Source organism: Cinclus cinclus, chromosome 5 (genome assembly GCF_963662255.1).
Source record: "Cinclus cinclus chromosome 5, bCinCin1.1, whole genome shotgun sequence".
NCBI classification, from domain to species: domain Eukaryota; kingdom Metazoa; phylum Chordata; class Aves; order Passeriformes; family Cinclidae; genus Cinclus; species Cinclus cinclus.
The window spans coordinates 32,540,905-32,563,542 of record NC_085050.1 but is presented as its reverse complement, the minus strand read 5'-3'; the positions used below and the strand labels follow the sequence as shown (position 1 = coordinate 32,563,542).

Sequence of the window (22,638 nt, the reverse complement as noted above, 5' to 3'; positions counted from 1 at the left end):
GTTGGAGGCTTTTACCTACAGAAACAAATAGCTGGTATGCTGAGCTGAAAAATATTGGTTCTCCTTTTCACTTCTGTTACCTTCAATGATGAAATGATGTGGCAAAGTGTATAGCTGACTTCAGCATGGGTTTTTTTTCTTCATTGATGGCAATTGTGAAGTGGAAAACGAAAACAGTTTATCATAATCAAAAGGAAACAAAAAGCCAAGCCAGCAGGCAGTTTGACCTGGTCCTGCAACCAGTGGCTGTGGGTCCCTTCCTTCCCAAATGCATTCTTCCCTTTCTGGGTCTCAGCTATTCAGTTTATGTGCCTTTTCACAGAAGCACCTGTGAGGGGACAGAGTGAGCTGACACTGAGCTAATGTCACCGCTTTGTAACTGGGAGGAGGCAGTTATGCTTGGCTTCCTTGCTGGTAGCACATTTTTATGGCAGTCATTAACATGCACACAGCATCTCATGGCGAGCTGGGAGGCAGCACACTCCCTCTGCACTCACCTCCCCCTGTGTGCTCTCTTCTGGACTGAAAGCTTAACTTGTGTGTTCTCTAATTCCTTCCTTTTGAGAATGTGTCTGCGAGAAGGACATCAGTTGCCCATTTTGTGTGGGTTTTTTCCTCTCTTCAGCCTGGACTTGAGCACTTCTAGGCATGAAGCATCCACCATCTCTGAGCAACGCATTCCAGTGCTTCACTACCCTCACAGTGAAGAATTTTTTCCTAATGTCTAACCAAAAGCTACTTCCTTTCACTTTGAATACATCCTTTACTTGTCTATAAAAGCTGTAGTATTCATTCTGTAAGGGTTTTGTTGTTCAGCTATTTTTGCTATCGGGTTTTACTTCTGAATACTTGTGCTGATGTTAAAATCAGTGGACTCAAAAACTTTGCAGTTATATTTTAGTTTCAAAGAACTTGATCTTTATGTACAAACAACTTCTGCAGGAAAAATTCATAGTTGTAGTGCCTTAAACTGGCTATGTTTGTAATAGATATTGTGGACTAAGAACTTTTGTCAAGATTCCTGGGTTTTCCAAATTTAGTAAGTTATGTATAAATATAGTAAATATAAGAATTTTTTGTTGTAGTGTGGTAGCAGTAAGGTTTGTTGGTTTGTTTTCATCCTCGCCCTGGCAGTCTAATGATTAACTAAATCAAGAAGAGCTAGAAAACATTTGAGGAATGGAGTACAGTTTGCTACTGTAGTGCTTGTCTCCAAACCCCATCATTGGTGAGGTGCCAGCTTGTTATTTCTAAGCAGGACTTGCTGAATATGTTGAACATTTTGTGCTGTGATACAGTGTAGGAGACTCTGAGTTGGGGTGCAGGAAGGCAGCAATCAGAACTGATGATGGGCTGATACTGCCACTTCACATGGTCATAGTAGTGCAGCTGTCTCTCTGGAAGGCTGACTGGAAACTGAGACACTGCTCAGCACACTGCCCTTTTCAGCAAAGCATTTCAAAAACAGGTTGAGTACTTTGCCTAAATTACAGAGAAGAAACCACTTATTCAGTACTCTAAAGAGGTTTTCTAAAATCCCAAACCCTACAAGGACAGAAAAAGATTAGATTTTAGTTTCTGCTTCATCCTTGTGTGCTTCCTGAATACAATATTGTGTTTACCTGGGTTGCTGGTTAGCTAGACAAGAGTGTCTTAGTGGAAAGTGCATTTTTAAAAGTCTCAGATATTCTCTGAAACATCATTGAAGGTGATATATCTGCGTGAACTCACAGCTCACTTATAAATGGGAGTTATAGTAAATCACTGTCAGTATGAGTTCAGTACTGGTAACGAAGTTTTTGAGCTTGTTAAATAGTTGCAAGAGCCTGTTATCCTAGTAGTGCATACTCAAATAATGTCACTCCATTCTATGTTGTTGTGAGGTAGAGAAATAATGTATATCTCTTACTATAATTCTCCATCTGCACGTTTATACATTTTTCCTTACCAAGGAAACACTATAAAACCAATAAATATATTTCTTCAAGGCCTGCTGTCTGTTGTAAATATTCCAGGACTTGAAAGAATCACAAGATAGAAAATGCAACCTATTGAAAGTGGTACTATTTTGTACCTGTATATGTTTTTAGAAAACTAGAGTCAGTGCTTATTTCAAGTTTCTATTCTTATACAGATTTGAGTGTTTTTACCTGTCTTTGTATTACCAGAAGCAAAATTATCTGAAACCAGGAAAACAAGTGAAAATTAATGAAACGTATCCAGGAAATAATTGCTGCTGTAGTTAATAAATCTTTGTCTCCAGAAAGTGTGTAACTGCTGTGAGTTCAGTCTCTGCAATTAGCTTTTGAATATCCACTGGTGCAAAAAGGTGAAGATGCAGTACTGTTGGCTGCTACGTGTCCATTCTAGCCAGGAGTGGGGCTATGAACATTTGACTGTAAACCTATATATACCCTATGTTGTGTGCAAGTGTGTGCAATACAAAGTAAACACATTTGTGGTGCATATGCTAGTGTCTACAGGCATACATTTAGTACTATTAAGAAGCTTAATTTAATGTTATTGAGAACATTTCATCATTAAGGAATGGGGTACATTTAGTTTGAGCTATTAGTGATTCTGTTTTGGCATAGAAAATGTAACATGCATGTTTGCTGTCTTTTGAGCACAGGCATTTGTTGACATTTGGTTGCATGCATCCTGTGAGCAAGGTAAACATGCATGACCTTACCATATTTGTTTATTTTACAGCACTATTTCAAGCTGGGATTGCGACCATGCTGCTCCTTGTTTGATCTGTTCTACTCTGGTATTGATGTCCACTTAGTTACTCTTTGAAAATAATACCTGCAATAAAGTGGTAATATGTCTTAATAATACCCTTATTAGAAAAGAATGTCCCTAAGCAATTCAAAGTTTGTACTTAATGTCTTGACCTGATACATGAATGGGAGGCACCGCTGTGTTAAGAACATGGTGTTTAGCAGCAGAAATCCAGTCAAAAGACTCATGAATGTGCTTTTTCAAGAGAGAGATTTTGTGTTGGATTTGCTAGTTCATAATTTATGGAATTGAATGAACAAAGAATACAGCTAAGGGGTGTTTTGTGGGTCAATTCTGCCCCTTTTGACAGGTAGACAGCCTGGTTACCACTTCTTAAAGTTAGGAAAGAGACGGCAATAGAATTAATGCAAAGCAAATGCGTTTTGTTATAGCTTCATCCATTGTAATTTGTGGAAGAGAAAATTGTGTTCCCTAAGCAATATAATTTTCATGCTGTTAGTGACCTTGGCCATGGGGAGCAGCAATGTCTCTCTAATTCTGACCTGAAACGTGCAGCAGCATCTGGGTCTCTGTCATTCTGTGTGCACTCTGCTGCCTGCTATAGAATTCATCCCACTTAAATTTAGTTACTTTTGCACACACTAAGGATTCTTGTATTCAGTATCCTGTACTCGCCGGGGAAAAAGGGGAACCTTCAGGTTTGCAATAGATGTGCTGAGTCTGCCTCTCTAGGGAACCTAAAGGAGTAATTCAAGTTAGGTAACTGACTTTTTGAAGCTGATGAGATTAATTGCACCTGAGTTTGATATAAGAAATTTGTCCTGAGTGCCTGAAGTAAAATCCAGTTTGTAAGCATATTTAGTATGGGATTAGAATGCATGTTTATATGCCCTTCAAAGTAATAATGCCTATAGCATTAGAAAGTTGTGTAAGACCTGAATTTATTTTGAGATCCAACTTGAGCACTAAATTCAGGAGGTTTGGTGAAGAATTGAGAACGCTTTTCTTCTTCTGTTTGTACATTCATTGCATTGATTAAATTTTTACACCTGCTTTTCTCAAGCTATGGATCAAAATAAAAATTAAATACTTTCACTCATCTTTGTGCAAAATAAAAAGGTGATGCAGATTTTATGTTACTGCTCTGTGTAATTGTGCTAACTGAATATCCTTGAAGTAAACTTTTTGTAAACTGTTGTATTGATGGGTATTACTGTGGGTAAAACACCTGTACACCCTTCTGTAATGGTGTAAGGATTCCAGATGAATGTGCTTGCAGTTCTTCCATTGCTGGATCACTTCTCTTATGTTTTAATAGATGCTCATTCCTGCACATTTGAATAGCAGCTTATGTTCTTTCTTCACATTTGCTTGGAATTTGGAGAAAAGTATATTTTTCAGATCAATTTCTGTCAAGAAAAAGTGCTAGCAAGGACGGCATTGTAAAATAAAATAATTAATGTGTAATATGCATCATTATATGTGAGAAATGAATGGATGTGAAATTTAATCTGTACAGCATTTCATATGACTGTCATACAGGATCTTGCTACACAACAAAGCACATGTGTTCATTTTGGGTATTTGGAGAAAGTTCTCAAATGCACATTGAAGTTGCTATAGAAGTAGAACATTGACCCTAGTTACAACTGAATTCCAAATTACAAATCTTGACTGTAGGTGAAGTACCACACAGCAAAGGAGATGTTCTTGGAAGTAATTTTGAAAGGCATTAAGATGAACCTATTAATAATTCTCAGGTATTAGTGTACTTCTTAGAAACCTCTGTTTTCTTCCTTTCTAACTGAGGAAAAGTAATTTCAAGTTTATGGGGGGTGGGGTCATTTTTCATATCTGTGTCTCTTTCTCCCTGCCCCCCGCTGCCATTTTCTGAGATCTGCCTACTGTAACCTTATTTTTTTCTATTGATAAAGTAGAATACTAATCATGATATGTATAACTTATGTTTCAATATTACAAAGTTTATTTAATCCTGAATGGATTTTGGAGAAAAAGGGAGTCAGAGAAGGAATGCATCAGAATCCAGCATTTCTCTTGCATAGAACAGTTTGTTCAAAGTAGTGTGTGTGTGTATACATATATATGCATACACATTTTTAAGAACACGCTTCTTTATATTCTCAGGTCACAGAAATGGGAAATATCATGTGCTGTCTGTATCTTGTCACAAAGATAGTTTTACTGGTATATGTAATAAATGTCTCATTTTTTGTGGACCCCAGTCTTGGAAAGAACCCTAACTTCTACATATTTCTGTGATCTGGGGACCTCAGAATGGGATTTACATCAAATAAGAAAGTTATCCAAATGAAGCAGTAATTCTGCACTGACAGTCCATCAGCCTGTAGCTATGGTTCCATTTTCCAGTATCTTCAGTCTCATTTTTTTTAGAGCGAGGTGCTTGTAACACCAAGGTTGTGGGTTCCATCCCCTGTGGGCCATTCCCTTAAGAGTTGAATCTATGATCTTTGTTGGGTCCCTTCCAACTGAGAATGTGCTGTGGTTCTGTGATTCATTATTAGCTTTAACTGCATATACAGACTAATTCTTCCAGGTGTGGCTGTAGATGAAAGAACAACTAGTAATGATAACACATGTATCGTTGCAGAATCTGCATTTTAAGAGCTTAGCTACCTAACTCTGTATTTTGAAAACTTTAAAGAAAAATGTGTATTTGATATGATAATAGAGGTTTTAAATTTGTAAACTGTATTTGTCTCCTAAGTCTCCCCAAGTATCTGTGAAGTGATTGACATAATCATGCATTGCTTACATAATGGAATTGCAGAACGCTTCCTGGTTTTCTTTAAAATAGCCACTTCTCCTCTTGTTCACTATTGTTAAAAAAAAGGTGCCCCTATGTGAGAATAGTTGAGCTTAACGATATGCATTAATGAAATCTAAGCCTTTTTTTAACTAATTGAACTTCATTGGATAATAAATGGGGACTTTGGAGTTATATTTTTTCAAGTATTGGCATTCTTTTAAGAGCATGTAAATGTATGGCTACAAACTGAAACAGTATTATGAACTACCTCAGAATATCAGTGTCCAAGACATGCAGCATTTAATCCTCTATTATGGTGCAATAAACCTCATTTTTCTTGGTTCACATTTAATGAATGTAATGGCAGTCCATCTATCATAGGTTCCTATGTCACAGATAATGATCTTCACACAGACATGAGTCCTTCAGTCCTTGTTCCTAGATATTATTTCCTGTCCAATTACATCTCCTAACTCTCTGCTTCCAACTTCTGTCTTGCAAATTTTCTCTTGCTTCATATTGTGTTAATTGCATCTATTTGTTATACTTATTTTGAAAGTAAATGGGAGTTATGTTGAGACAGTTCTGAGGCCATAAGCAATCAGGTATCAATCACCTTGTGCTCATTGCTGTTCAGTTGTAAAATGATGCGTCAGACTTGTGCTATTGTGTGCTATTAAAAGACTTTGGAACAAAGAAGAGAGCCATGGGAATGTTACCCTCTTAAGTAATTGTGATCTTTTTATGTACAAGCCTTCTCATGTTTTAAAAATTTACTCTGGAACAGTTCTGACACAGTTCAGATCTTAAGGATGCGATGTCCAAGCATGATCCAGCAGAGCAGGATTCATAAAACAAATTGCCTGCCTTTTTGGACCTCTGTCTCCCTCTTCATTTTGTTTAAGGTCCAGTGTGGATCACACAAATACTTTTCCACAGTTTTTTAGTATCTCTCTAATTTATGGGTTGTCTGGGATGAGAGAAGGGCTGTTATTCATTCCTGTGGTATCTGGTTTTGGATGGGTGAGAACACCTGGATCTGATCTAGATCTGGATTTGCATTATCAGAGTCAACTGCAGTCTAACTTAGAGAAAGTGATATTTATAATAAGAAGTGAGTATTTGATTAAAAATAAAATTGGTGTAGAGTACGGATGAAAAGTCAGGGCTTATATCCCTCTTGTAGAGGTGATCTAAAAATCGCATTATGACTTGCTAGCTCTGGTGTGTAACTTTGGTGGAAGTACTGAATGTTTATTAAAAACCATCTGGCTGTGTTCATATGAGTTTGAGTTCATATTATAATTTCTCTGTTGCTATATGGCATTTAAAATATTTTTTCTGCTTGAACTACATGAATTGAGTTTTGAGTTAATATTACAATGGTAAGGCTGACACTGAACTTTAATTTTTATTCAGTTTGTTTCACGAATATCTATATTTGTAATCAAATTTGAGACAGGACTTTCTTCACGGGTAGGTGTGCCCTTGTAGTTGGTACATCTTGTTCACATGACTAACCAGACTCACCAGAGTCACTGCTGCTTTTACATGATTGATGCTTCCTCTGAGTATTGGTGGCCTGGGAACTCTTTGACATGGGTACCCTGTGTTCAGTCTGCTGCATCCTGCCTGCCTGGATTTGAAAGGCTCCTCCTGCTTCCCTAAGAACCATCCCTTTCTCTCTAGCAATTACTCTTTACAGCAAAACAGTAGTCTTTGAAGTGGTGCTGGTAATTATAAATAGGCAGCATTTGGGCAGGTGTGCTTGGTATGGCAGCACTAGGCAGCTGTGTCTGGCGAGCCAGCTGTTGGCCTGCTGAGCTGCACAGCTGGATCCTGGCCATGGCAGCACTGCTTCTGCTGCCCACAAAGGAGGAGCAAGGTGGCTGGGGTTTCTGGAGTGTCCTTTGAGCAGCCCCACTCTGAGCTGTGCCAGTGTCTGGATTTAAAAATACAGGTCAGCAGCATGAGAGGGTACAGTGCATAGGCTTGGCTTGCTATAGACCGCCTCTGTCCCTGGAAATCCCTGGCAAGTTGACAGCCTACTTGTGCTCCTTATAATCCATATTTTTGTATTCTAGTGATCCAAATGTAATTCCACATTGGTAATTTCATCTGTATTTTAAAATAGTTTTTGGTGGGTTTAGTAGTTTAACACAGCAGTTTATAAGTGGCAATAAATTAGCAAATTTGTTATACTTGAAAATCTGTTCAGAACCTCAAATGAAGTGTTAATAACCTTCATAGGATTATGATGTAAACTTTGGAGTAATATGAGGACGTGGATTCATGCTTGCAATTTAAAAAACATAAATTGAAAAAGAATCAATAGTCAAAATGTTTTGAATCCTCAGAGCCTTATTCTTTGTGATTTCTGCAACCCTAGCTTGGAAGAATACTGTTCAACTTAAAGAACTGGTAGATCATATCCATTGATAATGATGATAATGATAAAGATAATAGTGGGGCAATGACTTCTAAATCAAATCGGTGCTGAATATTTTTTTTCAGCTGCATAAAGAGTTCAATATTTTTGTAAAGTACTTTCTGTCTGGTGTTCTGTACACAAAATACAATTCAGTTTGCAAAAGGTAAAATGTACTATTCTTTTTTCTTTCTTTCTTTCTTTCCTCACAAAAAATGTCAATAAACCTGTTTCTTTTGTTCAGGAATTAATAAAGAAAAAATCCTGAGACATGTGAATTAGCTTTTTATTTTTATGGGATTTTAATGGTGAGATGAAAAAAAAGTCTTAGGTGTTAAAATTTAGCCAGCAGTGAGCAAAGGAGTCCTGCTTGTGTGTCCCACAAACTGCCCTTTATCATGTCACTCTGAGGATTTTTTTTTTTTAATTCTAGATATCTACTTAATCTGATTGTCACTATGGTGACAATAAAACCTTAAATCTCTTGTTCTTCCTATTAAATATATCACTATGTTAGAGATGGCATTTATCTGTGGATTTAACAGGAAATTCAATACTAATTTCTTTTTTTAAAAAAGGACCAAAAGATGATCAGGTAAAGCTTTGTTCAGCCTCAGTTGGAAGAGGGCCCATGTATTGTATTTGTCACTCTAGTTCTTATAACAAATAGGTGCTCTATTATTTAAGTGAAAAACTTTAATAGACTGTCTTCCTACAAAAGCACAATGTGAACATCTAAGGCCCATTAAATGTTACTTGTAAAATGTCTATTCTGTGTGCACTGCTGCTTGTTTTATTCAAGTGCAGGGATTGGTAATTGCTGCTGACTGCATTTTAGGTGGTTGTATTCTTTTCTGACTTTCCTGTGTGTGCTCATTAGAAACAGTGATCTTGAAATCTTGTGCTCTTGTCACTGACTCAAAGTTGAAGGGTCCAGTTTTCCTGGGGACAAATAGGAATATAGATTTTTTTTTTTTTAAAGCTGTTGGTTGTTTAATTTTAGACTGTCAGATGTGAAGGGTGTTGCAGTGGATTTCTCACTTGAGTTCCTGTCCTGAAAAATGTTTGCAATAATATGTTCTACTTTAAGAGGCAAAAAGCAACTTGTTCTTCTTTTTCCCTGCTATGTTTCTTTAGCTTCTGTCATAATAGGAATTAGTACGAATAACAAGCACGTATGGAAGAGAGAAAAGCTCTGTCGTTGAATTGTTTCCTTGTTACAGGTTAACAAAGCCCTTGTCGTTTGCGGATTGCGTTGGGGATGAATTGCCATGGGGATGGGAAGCTGCGTATGATCCTCAGATTGGTGTGTACTACATCGATCACATAAACCGTAAGTATGCTTTGGTTTGCCGTGTTGGTTATAAAAGATGACTCATCTTGATTAGACTCAGAATTCTTGATTAGAATCAAAATGCTGGGGAAAATTTGCCCTTTGGTGTAACATTATTGGCTTTAAAATGCTTACAAGAAAATCTGCTGGTACAAAATAGCTGCATCTGTTTCTACGTGTATTTCTAATTGCCTGGTAATTATGTCTAAACCATGTAAAACTAGCACAGTGTGACATACAGTGCTATTTACACCCACTGAAATGAATATATTCCTGAAAGCATTTCTATTTTCTCTTTATACATTTATTACTCTATATTGATATGTTTTTCTGTTTTCCCAGAAATAGTCTTTAACAGCGCAATAGCAAAAATTCTATTTGAATCAACACCTGAATCTGGGTACCTGCATCTGTGCTAGCAGTACCTGTACTTACCTAAGCCATTTCAGATGCTTAAGGTTAGCAACTGCACAAGGTCAATAGATGTGGCATGGACTGTAAGAGACCAGTGGCCTTCTGAGTGGCACCTCAAATGTATGGGCAAGTGACTCTACCCTGCCTTGTCCAAGCCACTTTTGCAGTCAATAGCTCTCTAGTCAGCAGTCAGTGTAATGTAAAATGTCATGTAGCTGACTGGTTGGGTGTCTGCTTTGTAGATGAGATGATTTAACCTCCTTTGGTTGGGTTGCACTAGAACTCTGGTAATTAGAATGGGACATTAGATATCAGCTGTGCTTGCTGAGCACCTGCAGATAGGCACCTAATATTGAACTGAATCCCACCCAATAACCTCATTTGTGCTCTTACAGCCTTGCTTTGCAATGAGAGTCCTCTAATCTTACATACAGGGTTAGACACTCATGAGCTTTTAAACATACAGGCATCCTTGACTGAATCAAAAGATGAAGAAAGGCTTTTCTTCTGAATCTGTGTGATTATTAGCTTAAACCTGTCCCTAACTTCTGCAAAATGATAGGCCATACACCTGTAAAATTTTGAGAGGCCAGTTGCATTTCTGGGTGTTTTGAGAGTTCTTTCAGATCAGTGTGCTCTGATAATTATGCTATTTTTATTTAATGCATGTACAAAATTTTTAATCAGTTCTAAAATCCACTTGTAGCTTTGTTGCCTGTTTTTTGTTTGTTTTTTTATTTCCCCTGTGCATTTAAGGTGAATTTCTGGATATTAGGAGCTGTTCATGGTTTGAAATTATGGTATACCTAAAGGCATTTTCCATCCCTTGCTTGTTCAGTAGTGCACTTGATTTCATCTTATATTGATATATGTATTCCTTTGTAGCAATTTCAGTGAAACTTATTTTGTAAAGTGGTATATTTTAGTTTTGTACACTGTATTTTGTACAGTTTCTTGGTGAGAGTACTCTTCAGTTGCTGGGTGGTACACTGCCTAAGAATCTTACAAGTAGGTAATTTGTTTGATGTGCCATATATGGAGATTATAAATTTCACTTCATCTGACTCTAGGGTGCATGCGATGTTTTGATCTATTGAAATCTCTGGTTTGGAGATTGAAATTAGTGGGGAAGAATCTTTCCAGAAAACAGCTTTTGTGTCTGCTTAGTGCTTTATTAGTTTTGTAATAAGTCAGATGTGCAGAGTATGCTTTTTGGATTTGAACTGCTAAAATTCCCTGTCAGGACAGTGGCTGTGTTAGAACAAGGAAGACTTTTGAAAGTAGTTCTGTTAAATCTCTCTGCTAATGGACAAAGACACCAAAGGAGGGAGAAAAACTGTACCTACTGCTAGGAGGAAGAACAAATAGATAGATGCCTGAAAAACAGGTTGGATAAAGTAGAATTTCAGGACTCATAAATAGCAGCTTGAGGGATAGCACCTTGGGAAGAAATCTGCTCCCATGTGTTAGGTAGGGAGAGGTGACTAACGATGCTTCATGTTCACTGCCGTCTGGCTGGATTTATTTCAGCAAAATGTTTGAGGGAAGGCCCACTGTTTCTCTCCTTTTCTATCCCATAATTAATTATTCTGAACAGCTTCTCTCTTATCTGTCCTTTTACTCGTTTGTTTTTCTAGTGTTGTTCCTACTGCGTGCTTCTCTATGAAGCTACATTTGATCCAACTGTGAAGTTTAAGGTTGTCCACAGGACTTGGACCAGTTTTTCTGTGATGGCTCCAATTTTGTTACATTGCTCAAACCAGCCCAGTGAGCTGTGAGGAGCAGGTTGCTACTCATGGCTTTTCCCTCATTTTCTGTAAAACTTTGAGGTTGAAAATGTTAAGGGTTGAGTTTCCATTAATTATCAGATAGGTACTTACTGCTGTGGATAATGACAAAACTCCCAATAATTTAGAGAAAGCAAGATTAGACTGCACCTTGCAAAGTTCTAAAACTTCTACTGAATTTCTAGAAAGTATTTTTTTTTTCAAAATATTTTCCTCAACTGCAATTATTTGTCTGGATCTTTTTCCTTCTCTCACATAAACCTGAGAAAAGCCCACTCTTCTCTTCTGCAGAGGGTTAAGAGTTGTCTGTGAGCAGTCTGCAAATGTAAAACAATCCCTCAGATTCTTTTGGTGTCAATATGTGTAAGGATAATTTAGTTTTATTATCATCTCACATTTTCTAAGTTTTTTTTTCACCCCCAAATACAGTTTGGGTTTTTCAACAGCCTTAGAGCTTTCTCGTGATCCTTTTGGATGATGTAACCCACTTTGAGAAGCACTGACTGAGGTCATTACTTTATGAATATATTACCCCAATTAGGAGTTTTAATGTGATGCTTTCAGCTTCAAGGGAGACCAAATTACAGGCCATCTGGCAAGGTAGAACATGCATATGATGTGGGTAGCTAATACTGTAAGAACTTAAATGCTTATCCTGTTCTTCAGTAGTGCCCTTTGTTAGAGGATGACTGAAAGGATATTATTTGGTGGGCAGGGCCTGAGGAGTTTGTTTTGTGCAGGATCCTTATTACTGTGGTTTGGGAGAGTCCAAAGATTTTATAACTTATGCTGTTGACTCCTATATTCATTATTGCATACCTGTTCTCATGCGTTCATCTACTTCAGCTAATTTGCTAACATTTACTAATTTTGGTAAATAACATGGTTAGGAACTCACGGCAATACTGAAAACAACATATAACCATTATTCCACTATATTTCATATATCTACAGGCAAAGTAATCACTTTGAAATTTTTTAAAATTCTTCTGTAGGGTTTTCTACATTAAGTGTCTGAGATGCAAACATTTATGTTCTTAGAGTTTGGATTTGCATACTGCCGTGAACATTTGCATGGCCAGACAGTGAATCAGATCAGGGAGCTGATTCAAGTTGAAACTAATCTAGTATAAGGGGAAAAAAAGTTGCTATTTGTTCTCCTTTCCACACCTCTATTTATGCAAGCAAGAAAAGGAAGGTGACCTGGGGATATGAATGAACAAATCAGGTGGAAGCTAATTTTCATAGTAGCAGTGGTTAAAGGCATTTTGAAATTACACCCTTGAATTTTCATCTGTTCCATGTGTGGGCTTGCCAGGAAACAGTTTTCACTCTGAGGCTGTGATTTCCAGGTGCAGTTTTCAGGTGGTGGTGGCAGCTGAAGTAGCAGTCATTGCTTCTTCTGGTTCCTGTCCCCAAGTTGTGTCCACATGAGGATATACAGTAAGCATGGACAACAGGGAAGCACTCTGTTTCCTGAGGTGTGAGATGTTTTCCACCTCCTCTCCCTTCCCCCAGTAGCTAAGGTTTTTCTGATCTGGATCAATATATGGCATGTTTAGATGAACAGTTGTGAAGGTAATGGCAGAAAGCAAAGAAAACTTCTGGTTTGACACGCATCGTCTCAGGGAATCAATCCCATACTGCAACAAGGTCTGCCTTGACTTCAGCACCCTCTCTGTTCCTAAATAACTTGCCCCCTTTACTTAAATTCTTATCTTCTCAGATAAGGCTCCGGAACAGCAGGCAAATGGTTGTTTTCTTCATTGCGTTGATGTAGTTAACTCATAAAACAAATACTCTGCTCTTAAGAATATTTAGTGGCAAAGGTAGCAGAACAGAAATGAGTAACAGCGTTTAAAATATAATGATAGGAAGTAATAGTTTTTCCCAGCCCAGTACAATTTCAGACCACCACATCACTTTCTTTTTGCCATTCTCTACTTTGTATCCAATATGATGATTCTTCTCCCTGAACTCCACCTGGCACTTTTCTTCAAAATGAAGTTGGACAGTTACCTTCTCTGCTTCTGCAGTTCCTCCTTACTTAGTTTTAATTCTCCCTTTTGGAAGCATGAATGTGTCTTTCCCAGAAACATCCTTCTACCACTGTTTTGTCCACAAAGAATAGCAAAATTGAGTCAGTGATGCTAAAAAAAAAAAGTGAAAAGGCTAGAGCTCTTTACATACACTGTTTCACACTTACAGCACCATGTTTTAACTACACGAGTTCTATTTCTTGTTGTAATCTTAAAGGCTTTCATGCTAGATCATGCTTGTGCAACTGGTTGATCTAATACAGGGCCTTGTGTGGAAAGACTGCTCCAGCCTGGGAGTCTAGTACATCTGCATCTGTGAAAGTAGACCAGATTGATTTTCAGAAAAGGAAGAATCTGAAAATTCCACCACTAGTCTGCAATTACCAATAGCTTGAGGGAGTCAAATGGCGTATCATCACAAATGTGCCCTGTTTGTTCCCATGACCTACCACCATTATCTAAGCAAGTGGTGGCATGCAATCAATTGTGAAGACTCTTTACTGTCAGCAAATGCACGTGGCAGAAACCCAAGTGTGATATGTCTTACCTTGAATTTTTTTGTAGGTATTTTCTCTGCATTCTGGCTGTAGGAAGGGATTAGAGTAATCTGGTGCATGCTGGCTATAGAAGGAGGGCTCAAGTAGTGTAGGCTCTGGATTAAAGATGGTTTTACCTGCTGGCATTCATGTAAAGACCGTACTTGTATCTTTTTCTGATGTCTGTTCTGTTAGCCTTAGCAGTAGAGCACTAACTAGTTGCTTTATAATGTAGAACAAAATCCTCAGAGTTTCTACTGCATTTCACTCTGAAATATATAAGCATATGCTGCCTTGTATCCAGAGAAAACAAATAGTAAAAATCTTTGAATTAATCTTTTTTGGAAATCTGCACATGCTTGGAGAGTATAGCTGGAAAAAAATCTCATTTTCTCTCATTGCTCAAATTCAAGCACAAAATTATTTTATGGAAGAATGAAGAAAGTGTCTGTAAGGGAGGGGGCACTTTTTGTGTGAAAGTTTGATGGCAGGAAACAAACTGTAGAGAGGTCAGTTTTGAACATACTCTAAATAACCTAGTTTTTATCCATGTCTCTCTTAAAAACCCATATTCTATTTAATTATGTGATAGGATGTGATTTTCTTTGAGTATTCAGCAATGTGTTAGATCATTTTTAATACGTCATCTTTTTGGCTTGCATAGTCTTACTGAAACTGCTGTCTCTGTAACATGCAATTCTTTATTTTTATGTACCTATTCAACAAAAATGTCACCGTGAAATGATGCAATATTTACTTGTGAAACCTTCCACCACAAATTTTTGAGTACAAATTGGTTTTATTGTTGTTTGATTTTGAATTGCAAGTATTTTAAAAAGCAGGGGGGAAAAAAGGAATAAGGAAAAAGAAAATTCAGAAAGCATTTGCTATGTAAACCATAAAGTACATTCCTTTAGACAGGCTAGTAATACTTGGTTATTCTCCCTGAATCTAGTGCTAGTGCGTTTGCTCCTTTGCTAAACATTTAGACTTGAATCTCAGTTGCCTGCAAGATTTGTTATGCCTTTTGAAGTACAATGAAGTAATATTTGCGCTTTCTTTTCCTAAGTGTGTTTTTGTTTGATATCAGGCAAAAGTACTGGTGGATTGAAAGCCAGTTTGTTTATCAAGTAATGTGGGATATACTTGTAGAATAAATATATCCATGGTGATTACGTAATGTTGCTGATAAAACTGCTTTCATCAACCACCACTTAGCTAACTCATACTATCCTGTGGTAGCTGGTATCCAACAATATTTTTCCTCTTCTGATATTATATGTCAGAGGCTTGTTCTTGGTTTTGTTTGTGTCATATTGAGACATTTTTGTGCAAGTTACCATTAAAATCTTGATTCTCCTTTGCTGCGCCTGGCCCTGGTTTGGTTTGCCTGTGGCCCTTAACCAGGAGCTTGCCCTCAGCATGCAGTAAGATGCTTTCAAGGTATTTCCTCCTTCTCAAACCACCTCCGTGGAATAGGATGCAATCCTGCCAAAGCAGAGGTATTGAGGACTGTTGAAAAACCAATCTGTGTTTAGCTTGCACACTTTCTTCAGCAGCTAGATTCAGGAGAAGTTCCAGTGATGAGGGATCCTGAATGTAGTCAGCTGTTGGCTTTAGGGGTTTGAGATCAGCACAACTCTCTTGAAGGTGGGGTTCATTTGTCTGCAAGGGGTAGTCCTGCAATTATTATGTGAGATAACAAGAGATGTCAGGTGTAGTGGACTTATCTTTTCATCACTTTCTGTTTCAGGAAGAGAAATTGCCACCTTGACACAGAGTATCAAGCTCAGCCATGACACCTAGCAGTAGTTCCACACCAGTCATGGCTACCCTTTTCAGGGCTCAGCCACTGCAGTTTTGTTGCCTCCTGTCTGGTAGTCCAGGTTTCCAGGTTTGGGAATACTCCTGTAAGTTACTATATAAGGGAGAAGGTACACAGTATTGATGAGTCGATCTATATTAAAGAATGCAATGGATTGTTAGATCTGTAAGTAGGCTTACTGTTGCCAGAAAAAAGATCTTTTGCCAGCTAGTTTGTTCATACTTTGTACTGGCTCATTGGACCTTTGATAACGTCACAACTCACCTAACCTGCTAGAACATGATGTGTCTGCCTTCATGTCATCTTCTGGAGACAGGTAGTGTTTGGATGGGCTTAGAACATCATCAGGTAGACTGTGCTGGATTAAGTACCAAACTGTAAAGAGAACATGTGAATGTCTAATGGTGGTGACTGTGGGTATGAGGTAGTATGGTAGAAACCATCACTGACAAAACAGAGAGCTATTAACAGCTCCAGCTGTGGCATACAACTCTTCCCTATTCTCTTTCCTACAGATCTTAGGTCTCTGGTCCTCATTTCTTGCCAGGTCAGCTAGTTTCCCTTGGCATAGCCTCTCTTCTGAGATGGTGATTCTGCAACAGTTATAAATTGAAATTATATATATATATATATATATATATAAACAGATGAAGAGTTATCTCTTCAGAATGAAAAGTACGTCATGATTTTGTGTCCTCTTGGTGTGTATGTGTCCTCCTCAAGCAGCAATCTAGCATATCTGACTTGTTTTTCTCACGGGACCTCTTGAGAGTATTTGTTCTCTGAGATGCAACTGTCTCTGACTGAACACAATTTACATGTGGGTTGTTCTAGAGCCAGTCGATGCTATTACTTTGTTTGGCAAGGGGAGATACTGGAAAAATATTGCTTCCACATATTGTTAATCCTGTAGTAAAACGTCCACTTCTGTTATGTCTAGCAGTGGGATGTCAGGGAGCCATTCCCTTCCCAGTGGGATTTTCTAGTGGAATTGTAATTCCATGTACTTTAGGGAAATGAGATCTACTGCTGATAAAGTAATAGTTTCCTTCTGTTTAAGTAGACTGTAAAAATTTGGCAGAACTTCTTGATAGCAAACAGGAATGTAATATGTGAAAATCCCTAATTTTAAAAAAATTGTCATGCCTATCACCTGTATCCCATTTACAGTATATATCCTATGTATCATTACAAAGACATGCATAACATTGCTGCCCTTGAAGCATGTTCTTGCCAGAAGAACAAACAAAACTTCCAAGGCATAAAGTCAGTCCTGACTTTTTTTTTCCTTTTTGCTGAGTTTAAGTGCATCAAACTTGGCTGGCAATGAGCCAGGAATAGTGCATTTCATGAATAGCAGTGTGATTAAAGCCAGCACAGCTTCCTCTTCTGTGTTACAGGACTGTGATCATTTCAGTGACAGGAATGTCCTTGGGTGGAACATGCCATTCTGCCATTTGTGTGGTTCCGTTGAGTGAGACCACAGAATTTCCCCCCAGTTTGGATAGTCACTCAGATCTTTAAAAACAGGAGGAAATAAACTGCTTGTTTACTGGGGTTTATTAATAAATTTATTAACTATGCACTTGCAGTAATTTGTTTCAAGTTTAATTAATTGGCTCTAAATGAAGCTATCTTAATAGAATTGAGTAATTTTTCTTTGCAAGAATCTTTGCTCACATGATTCTAAATCCAAGTCAAATTAGGAATAAGTAAGCTGAGTATTAGCCACACTGCCACCCTCTTAATTCTGTTACTATGGGTCATTATTTTTGCATTGTGATTGGACAGAGGAAGTTGATATACACAATTTTAAAAAATTGAAGTTATGGTCTTCATAGAGCCTGATGTACAGCTCCTAGTTTAAAGATCCATTTGAAGTAGATTCCTTTAGTTCATACCTAAGTTTATGCAGAAAATGTTGGCACGGCCCTGACAAGACGAGATGGTTTGTTCATTTTCCACTGTTGATGATTGAAGTCTCCAGTTTGCATTTTTTAGAACAGATCCACCTCTACAGCTCTGTCTAGTGTTCATTACCACTGCTTACTCCTCACCTGAGGAGCAGAAATAACATCTCCCCATCTGGCTAGCTGGCAATCTGCTGCATTATTCCTATCTGCTGCAAACAGGGTTATAAGGCATCCTGTTGCAGTCACCAGTGGGAACATCTGCCTCAAAAAAGAAATGAGATCTCCCTACTTTTTACATTTGCTGTTGAATAATAAGGGAAGGAAAAAGTTTGGATGTTCTTTGTGGTTTAAATCTCACTCTGGTTTAAGCATGAAAGGCTTCACAACTCATTTTCAAATGTTCAGGAAACTTTTTCCTCAATTACTTGCATGTAACTATCCCAATAATATTCTTGTGTGTACAAGTTTGACCTTAACAGCAGGTCCTTGAAACATTCTTGTTCAAGGGAAAAAATCTTTATCTTTCCTGAGGCTTTACTCTGAGAAGTATAAATATTTGTTTTTGAAAGAACGCTGCTTTAAAAAAAATTATCAGCTCTTGAAAAGTATATGTGCTCAAATGAACATACTTTTCAGTGCTACATTTCAAAATGTGGTGCCACAGAACCAGAAATATCCATAGTTCTGTCTTTGGGTTTTTTTTCCTCCCTCTATGGAGTAAGCCTACTGATGAAAATAGAGATAACTGAAAAGTATGGATGAACAAACATATGGTGCAGCTCTACAGGCACATGTTTTTAGAAATATGTATACATACATACATATATATATGAGCAACTTGCCCAACAAGATATGCTTTTTTAGGTTTCTTAAATTCATAATATATAAGAAGAGTACAGAGTAAAATTCTTCAGAGTCTTCTCTGTTTGGTAAAAGTTGAGTAACAATTCTAGGATAGTCAGTCCATACTGCTTTGCTTTTTCCATGGTGATGAATTTTCATAACTGAGCATTTGTTCCAGAATAAATACGTGCAGTTAGAATTGACTGAGAGTAATTTGACCAGCCAATGTACCTACACATGCAAATATCCAAACACTGGTGTGCTGAAGCTAGCGTGCAGTCTTTTTAAATGCAGGGTCACCTTTAACTCATTTATGACTATCAGTATAAAAGATTCTAGCTCATATAATCATGGTATTGTTTTGTACTTGCAGCTTGGAGAGACAAAAAGGAAATGTTTGATAGTATTTGTCAGCAATACAAAATAATCTGCTGTTGATCAGCTTTGTCCTTCTCTTGCAGTCACAAGGACAGGGCATCTGTAGGCCACGTTTTAGAACTCTGCAGGCTACGTTTGGTCTTTGGGCTGCATGTTGAGCAATCCTCACTTAAAACCTACAAAGCAATTACCTACAACATGCTCGAAGATGAGACCTTCCAATCTTGTAAGATTATTTGGTGTCTGCTGGCTGCACTCTTAAAACACAATCGCATCATTACATTCATCTAAAAAACCACCATAACTGCATTTATCGTATTTGATCATTGACCCATGAGAATTCTGCTTCATGCTCTTCAACCTGCTTCACAAAAAAGGACAACTCTGGAAAGGAGCACTTCTTATCTTGTGTAAATAACTGTGAATGTGCAGTGTGTTAAAGCACAACAACAATAAGTGGGCACAGATAGGAACACGTGTTGACCATTTAGGAGAGAAAAGGTATTGATTTGCTTCTTTGTGTGCCCAATATCTTTGTGTAAAAGAGCAGGTGGCTATACACACAGATACGTGTGTATGTGTGTCTGTACCTATAGTTAGTTTTTTTTGAGAGAGTGTTCCTGTTGGGGTTATTGGGAAACCAACTGTGTATAAAGCTTTTCTGCTTTAATCTTTTATGCACCACACTTGGGTTTATGTCGGTTATACTCTCTGTGCATTCACTGTGCACATCCAAGAAATGCCTTTCACAAGTAGAAATGTCACATTTGTAAATGGTGGAGGGAGGGTGTTTATGTTTTTAATTGTTTTTAAATGCATCAGTAGTTCCATAGAGATTGTCAGTTTCGGATTCTATGGGTTTGTTTTATGGGATTCTGCTTTTTCTTTGTGTGTCTTTTCTTATTGTGATTATTAACAAGATATTGTGATATTAACAAGAGAAAATACTTTTGAAAAACTGTTAGCTAGTCAACTGTTAGAAATTCTTATTAACCAGATCCTGTCCTTATCAGCTTTTGTGTTACAAAATCTGTTTTCTTACATGGAGTTGAAAGAGTGCCTTCTCCCAAGAGTGCACTTCAGCTACAGTTTAGAGCAATCACATTCATTTGGCTGCAGTTCTTTTTTCACTCCACATCTTCAGCCACTTTTCCCCCTGCACTGGTTCCCACAGTAAAGCAATTCAGAGGACTGAATTTCAGGCAGAAATCTAACCCAGAGAATAAAGGTGCCTCCTACTTTTGCAGAAAAATTCTGAAGTGAATACTTTGCACTTAAATATTTTGGTACTGAATGTTGCTTTTTATCTCTGTAGATCTATGCAGATTTACAGTATGTAACTTAGGAAGAGTGGTGCACGTTTGCATTTAGATTTCAGACTTTCATAACTATGTCTTATGAGAATATTTTCATACTTAGTACAGCTTTAAAATAAGAATATTAATTGTACGGTGTCAAAAAGTGCTGAACTAAGTCAGGAAATATTGATAAGTTTGAACATTCAACCATATATGGTGGTTCTTTGTATCTTTGCATTAGAAACAAAATCTTAACATTTTCAGTTAGGCTGATCTTATATACCACTCGCTTATGTCTGATCCTCTTGTCTCTGTATCCTATACAAGTCTGTGTTGTGTGTGGCTGCTGGACTTAAAATGTTACCTGAAGCCCTTTGTAAATTAGAGGCCTGTTCCAGCCTACTCACTTTTATTACCTGAGTAGTGGTGAAAAGAAGGAGATACCTCAGAAAAGCAGTTTGGTCCCACATATCCTGGACACCTGTCTTCAACAGATGGAAGTGCCCTCTGAGGGCAGCCCTCTCTGTCTGTTGGCCATAAAAGACAGTTGTGTGTTGGCTCAGAGGTCTAGCAGGCATAGGGATAGAGTTAGGGGAGGTGAGCTGGAGAGTTAATGATCTATTAGTTCAGTTACAGGGGGAAAGATAAAATTGTTTTTATAGAGTGAAAGGAGAGTGATAACCACTACAAACATGAATAACATATGGCTGTAAAAAATAATCAATTGGGGAGGAAGGGAGTTGAAAAAAATGTAATAGCTAAGATTGCTTTTAGTTTTTGTTCAGAAATGAATGTTTTAAGATGCCATTAAAAGACTTTGTTGATCCTATTATTTCCAAATACTTTGTTGTTTTCGAGTTTTAGGATGTTGCTAATTCAAGGTTGACAACATCGGAATGATCTGCATAAGTATTTGCCTATTTTTCTCTAATTTCTAATTTTGCAACTGATCTCTTGAATTCTGATTCTTACACACATTGTGGGGGCAGAGGAAGTGAAGCATCTGCTTAGTAACCAAAAGCAATCTATGGTTTAGACAACTCTAACCGTGAATTGCAGGCAAAGAAGCAATTTTAGTTGTCAATGGATTTCAGCAGAGGTCTCTTTAAATAATTTCTTTTTCTCCTATAAAGAAACAACACAAATAGAGGATCCCAGGAAACAATGGCGGCAAGAACAAGAGAGAATGTTAAAAGATTATCTTACAATAGCCCAGGATGCTCTCAGTACCCAGAAGGAACTGTACCAGGTGAAAGAACAGAGACTAGCACTTGCACTGGATGAGTATGTACGGTTGAATGGTGCCTACAAAGAAAAATCAAGCTCTCGTACAAGCTGTAAGTACAGTAGAGAATACAATGTAACTTCTTTGATCTCTGCCTTGCAGGGGATCCTGTTTCTCTATAGGAAAGATTTTCAAGGTTTGCTAGGAACACCTTGTACTCTGGCTTTTTAGAGTTAACATCCCTATATTATTTATTTATTTAAGATAAAGATATTCTGCTGGAGAGAATCCTCTTCTCTCTGATAAAACTGAACTCCTTTTAGCCATGATTTAGAGCAGTTGCTCCGAAATCTATTTTGTCATGAAATTTGTTGAGACAAAATTATGCCAAATCTCCATTCAAGGTGAATAGGATCTCTTCCCTTCCTGGCTGCCTGCTGAAATGACCCTTTAGTGTTGACAGGTGTCTGCAATAGACCAAAAGGGGAATATGTTGCTTATTTATGGGAAGAGCAGACAGTAATTTTGTAGCCTGTGTGCTGTGACCAGGGGTGGAGTAGAGATACAGGTTGTTGTCCTGGGCAGGGCATCAGCATCTGGAAAAGCACTGCCAGAGGCCTGTTAATGGCCAAACACCTCTCTTAGAAGTAGATAGTGTATGAAAAGAGCATGTACATCTATGGAAGAACTGACTGCCACATCTCTGAGACTTCTGAATAAATCATGCTTTCCTGAGATCTCCTTAGAAATTACAACTTTCAGGAAGAAAGTGTTTACAAGATGGCTCAGCTAGAAGAATAGGAACAGAGAGAAAGGAATAGAAATCAGGGAGAATGAGGTTCTACTTAAGGATCCTGGGATAAGTAAATGAGGAGACATACTATATAGTGGTAGGGAGGAAAGGGGAAAAGGAAAATTTTGATTATTCAGTAATTATTGCCATTCTGCAATGATGACTACACTGTAAAAGGTTACGTTTAAAAATATTATATGTTTTTGAGCACATTCTAGGGTTTTGATCAATGTGGATTCATCAAGGAAGGTACTAATCAGTGATTTTAAAGTACTTAAATATTTGTCTTTTTA

The 22,638-nt window shown here is 37.7% G+C and overlaps 1 protein-coding gene across 1 annotated transcript in view; it reads left to right on the top strand.

The window, feature by feature from the left end:
• The window catches only part of WWC2 (WW and C2 domain containing 2), a 91,851-nt gene that overhangs the window by 24,654 nt on the left and 44,559 nt on the right, over nt 1–22,638 (top strand). The window contains exons 2-3 of the mRNA XM_062493593.1: nt 9,185–9,294; nt 21,461–21,664. Of these exons, the coding sequence (XP_062349577.1) occupies nt 9,185–9,294; nt 21,461–21,664 (314 nt within the window). The remainder of the gene's footprint in view (nt 1–9,184; nt 9,295–21,460; nt 21,665–22,638) is intronic.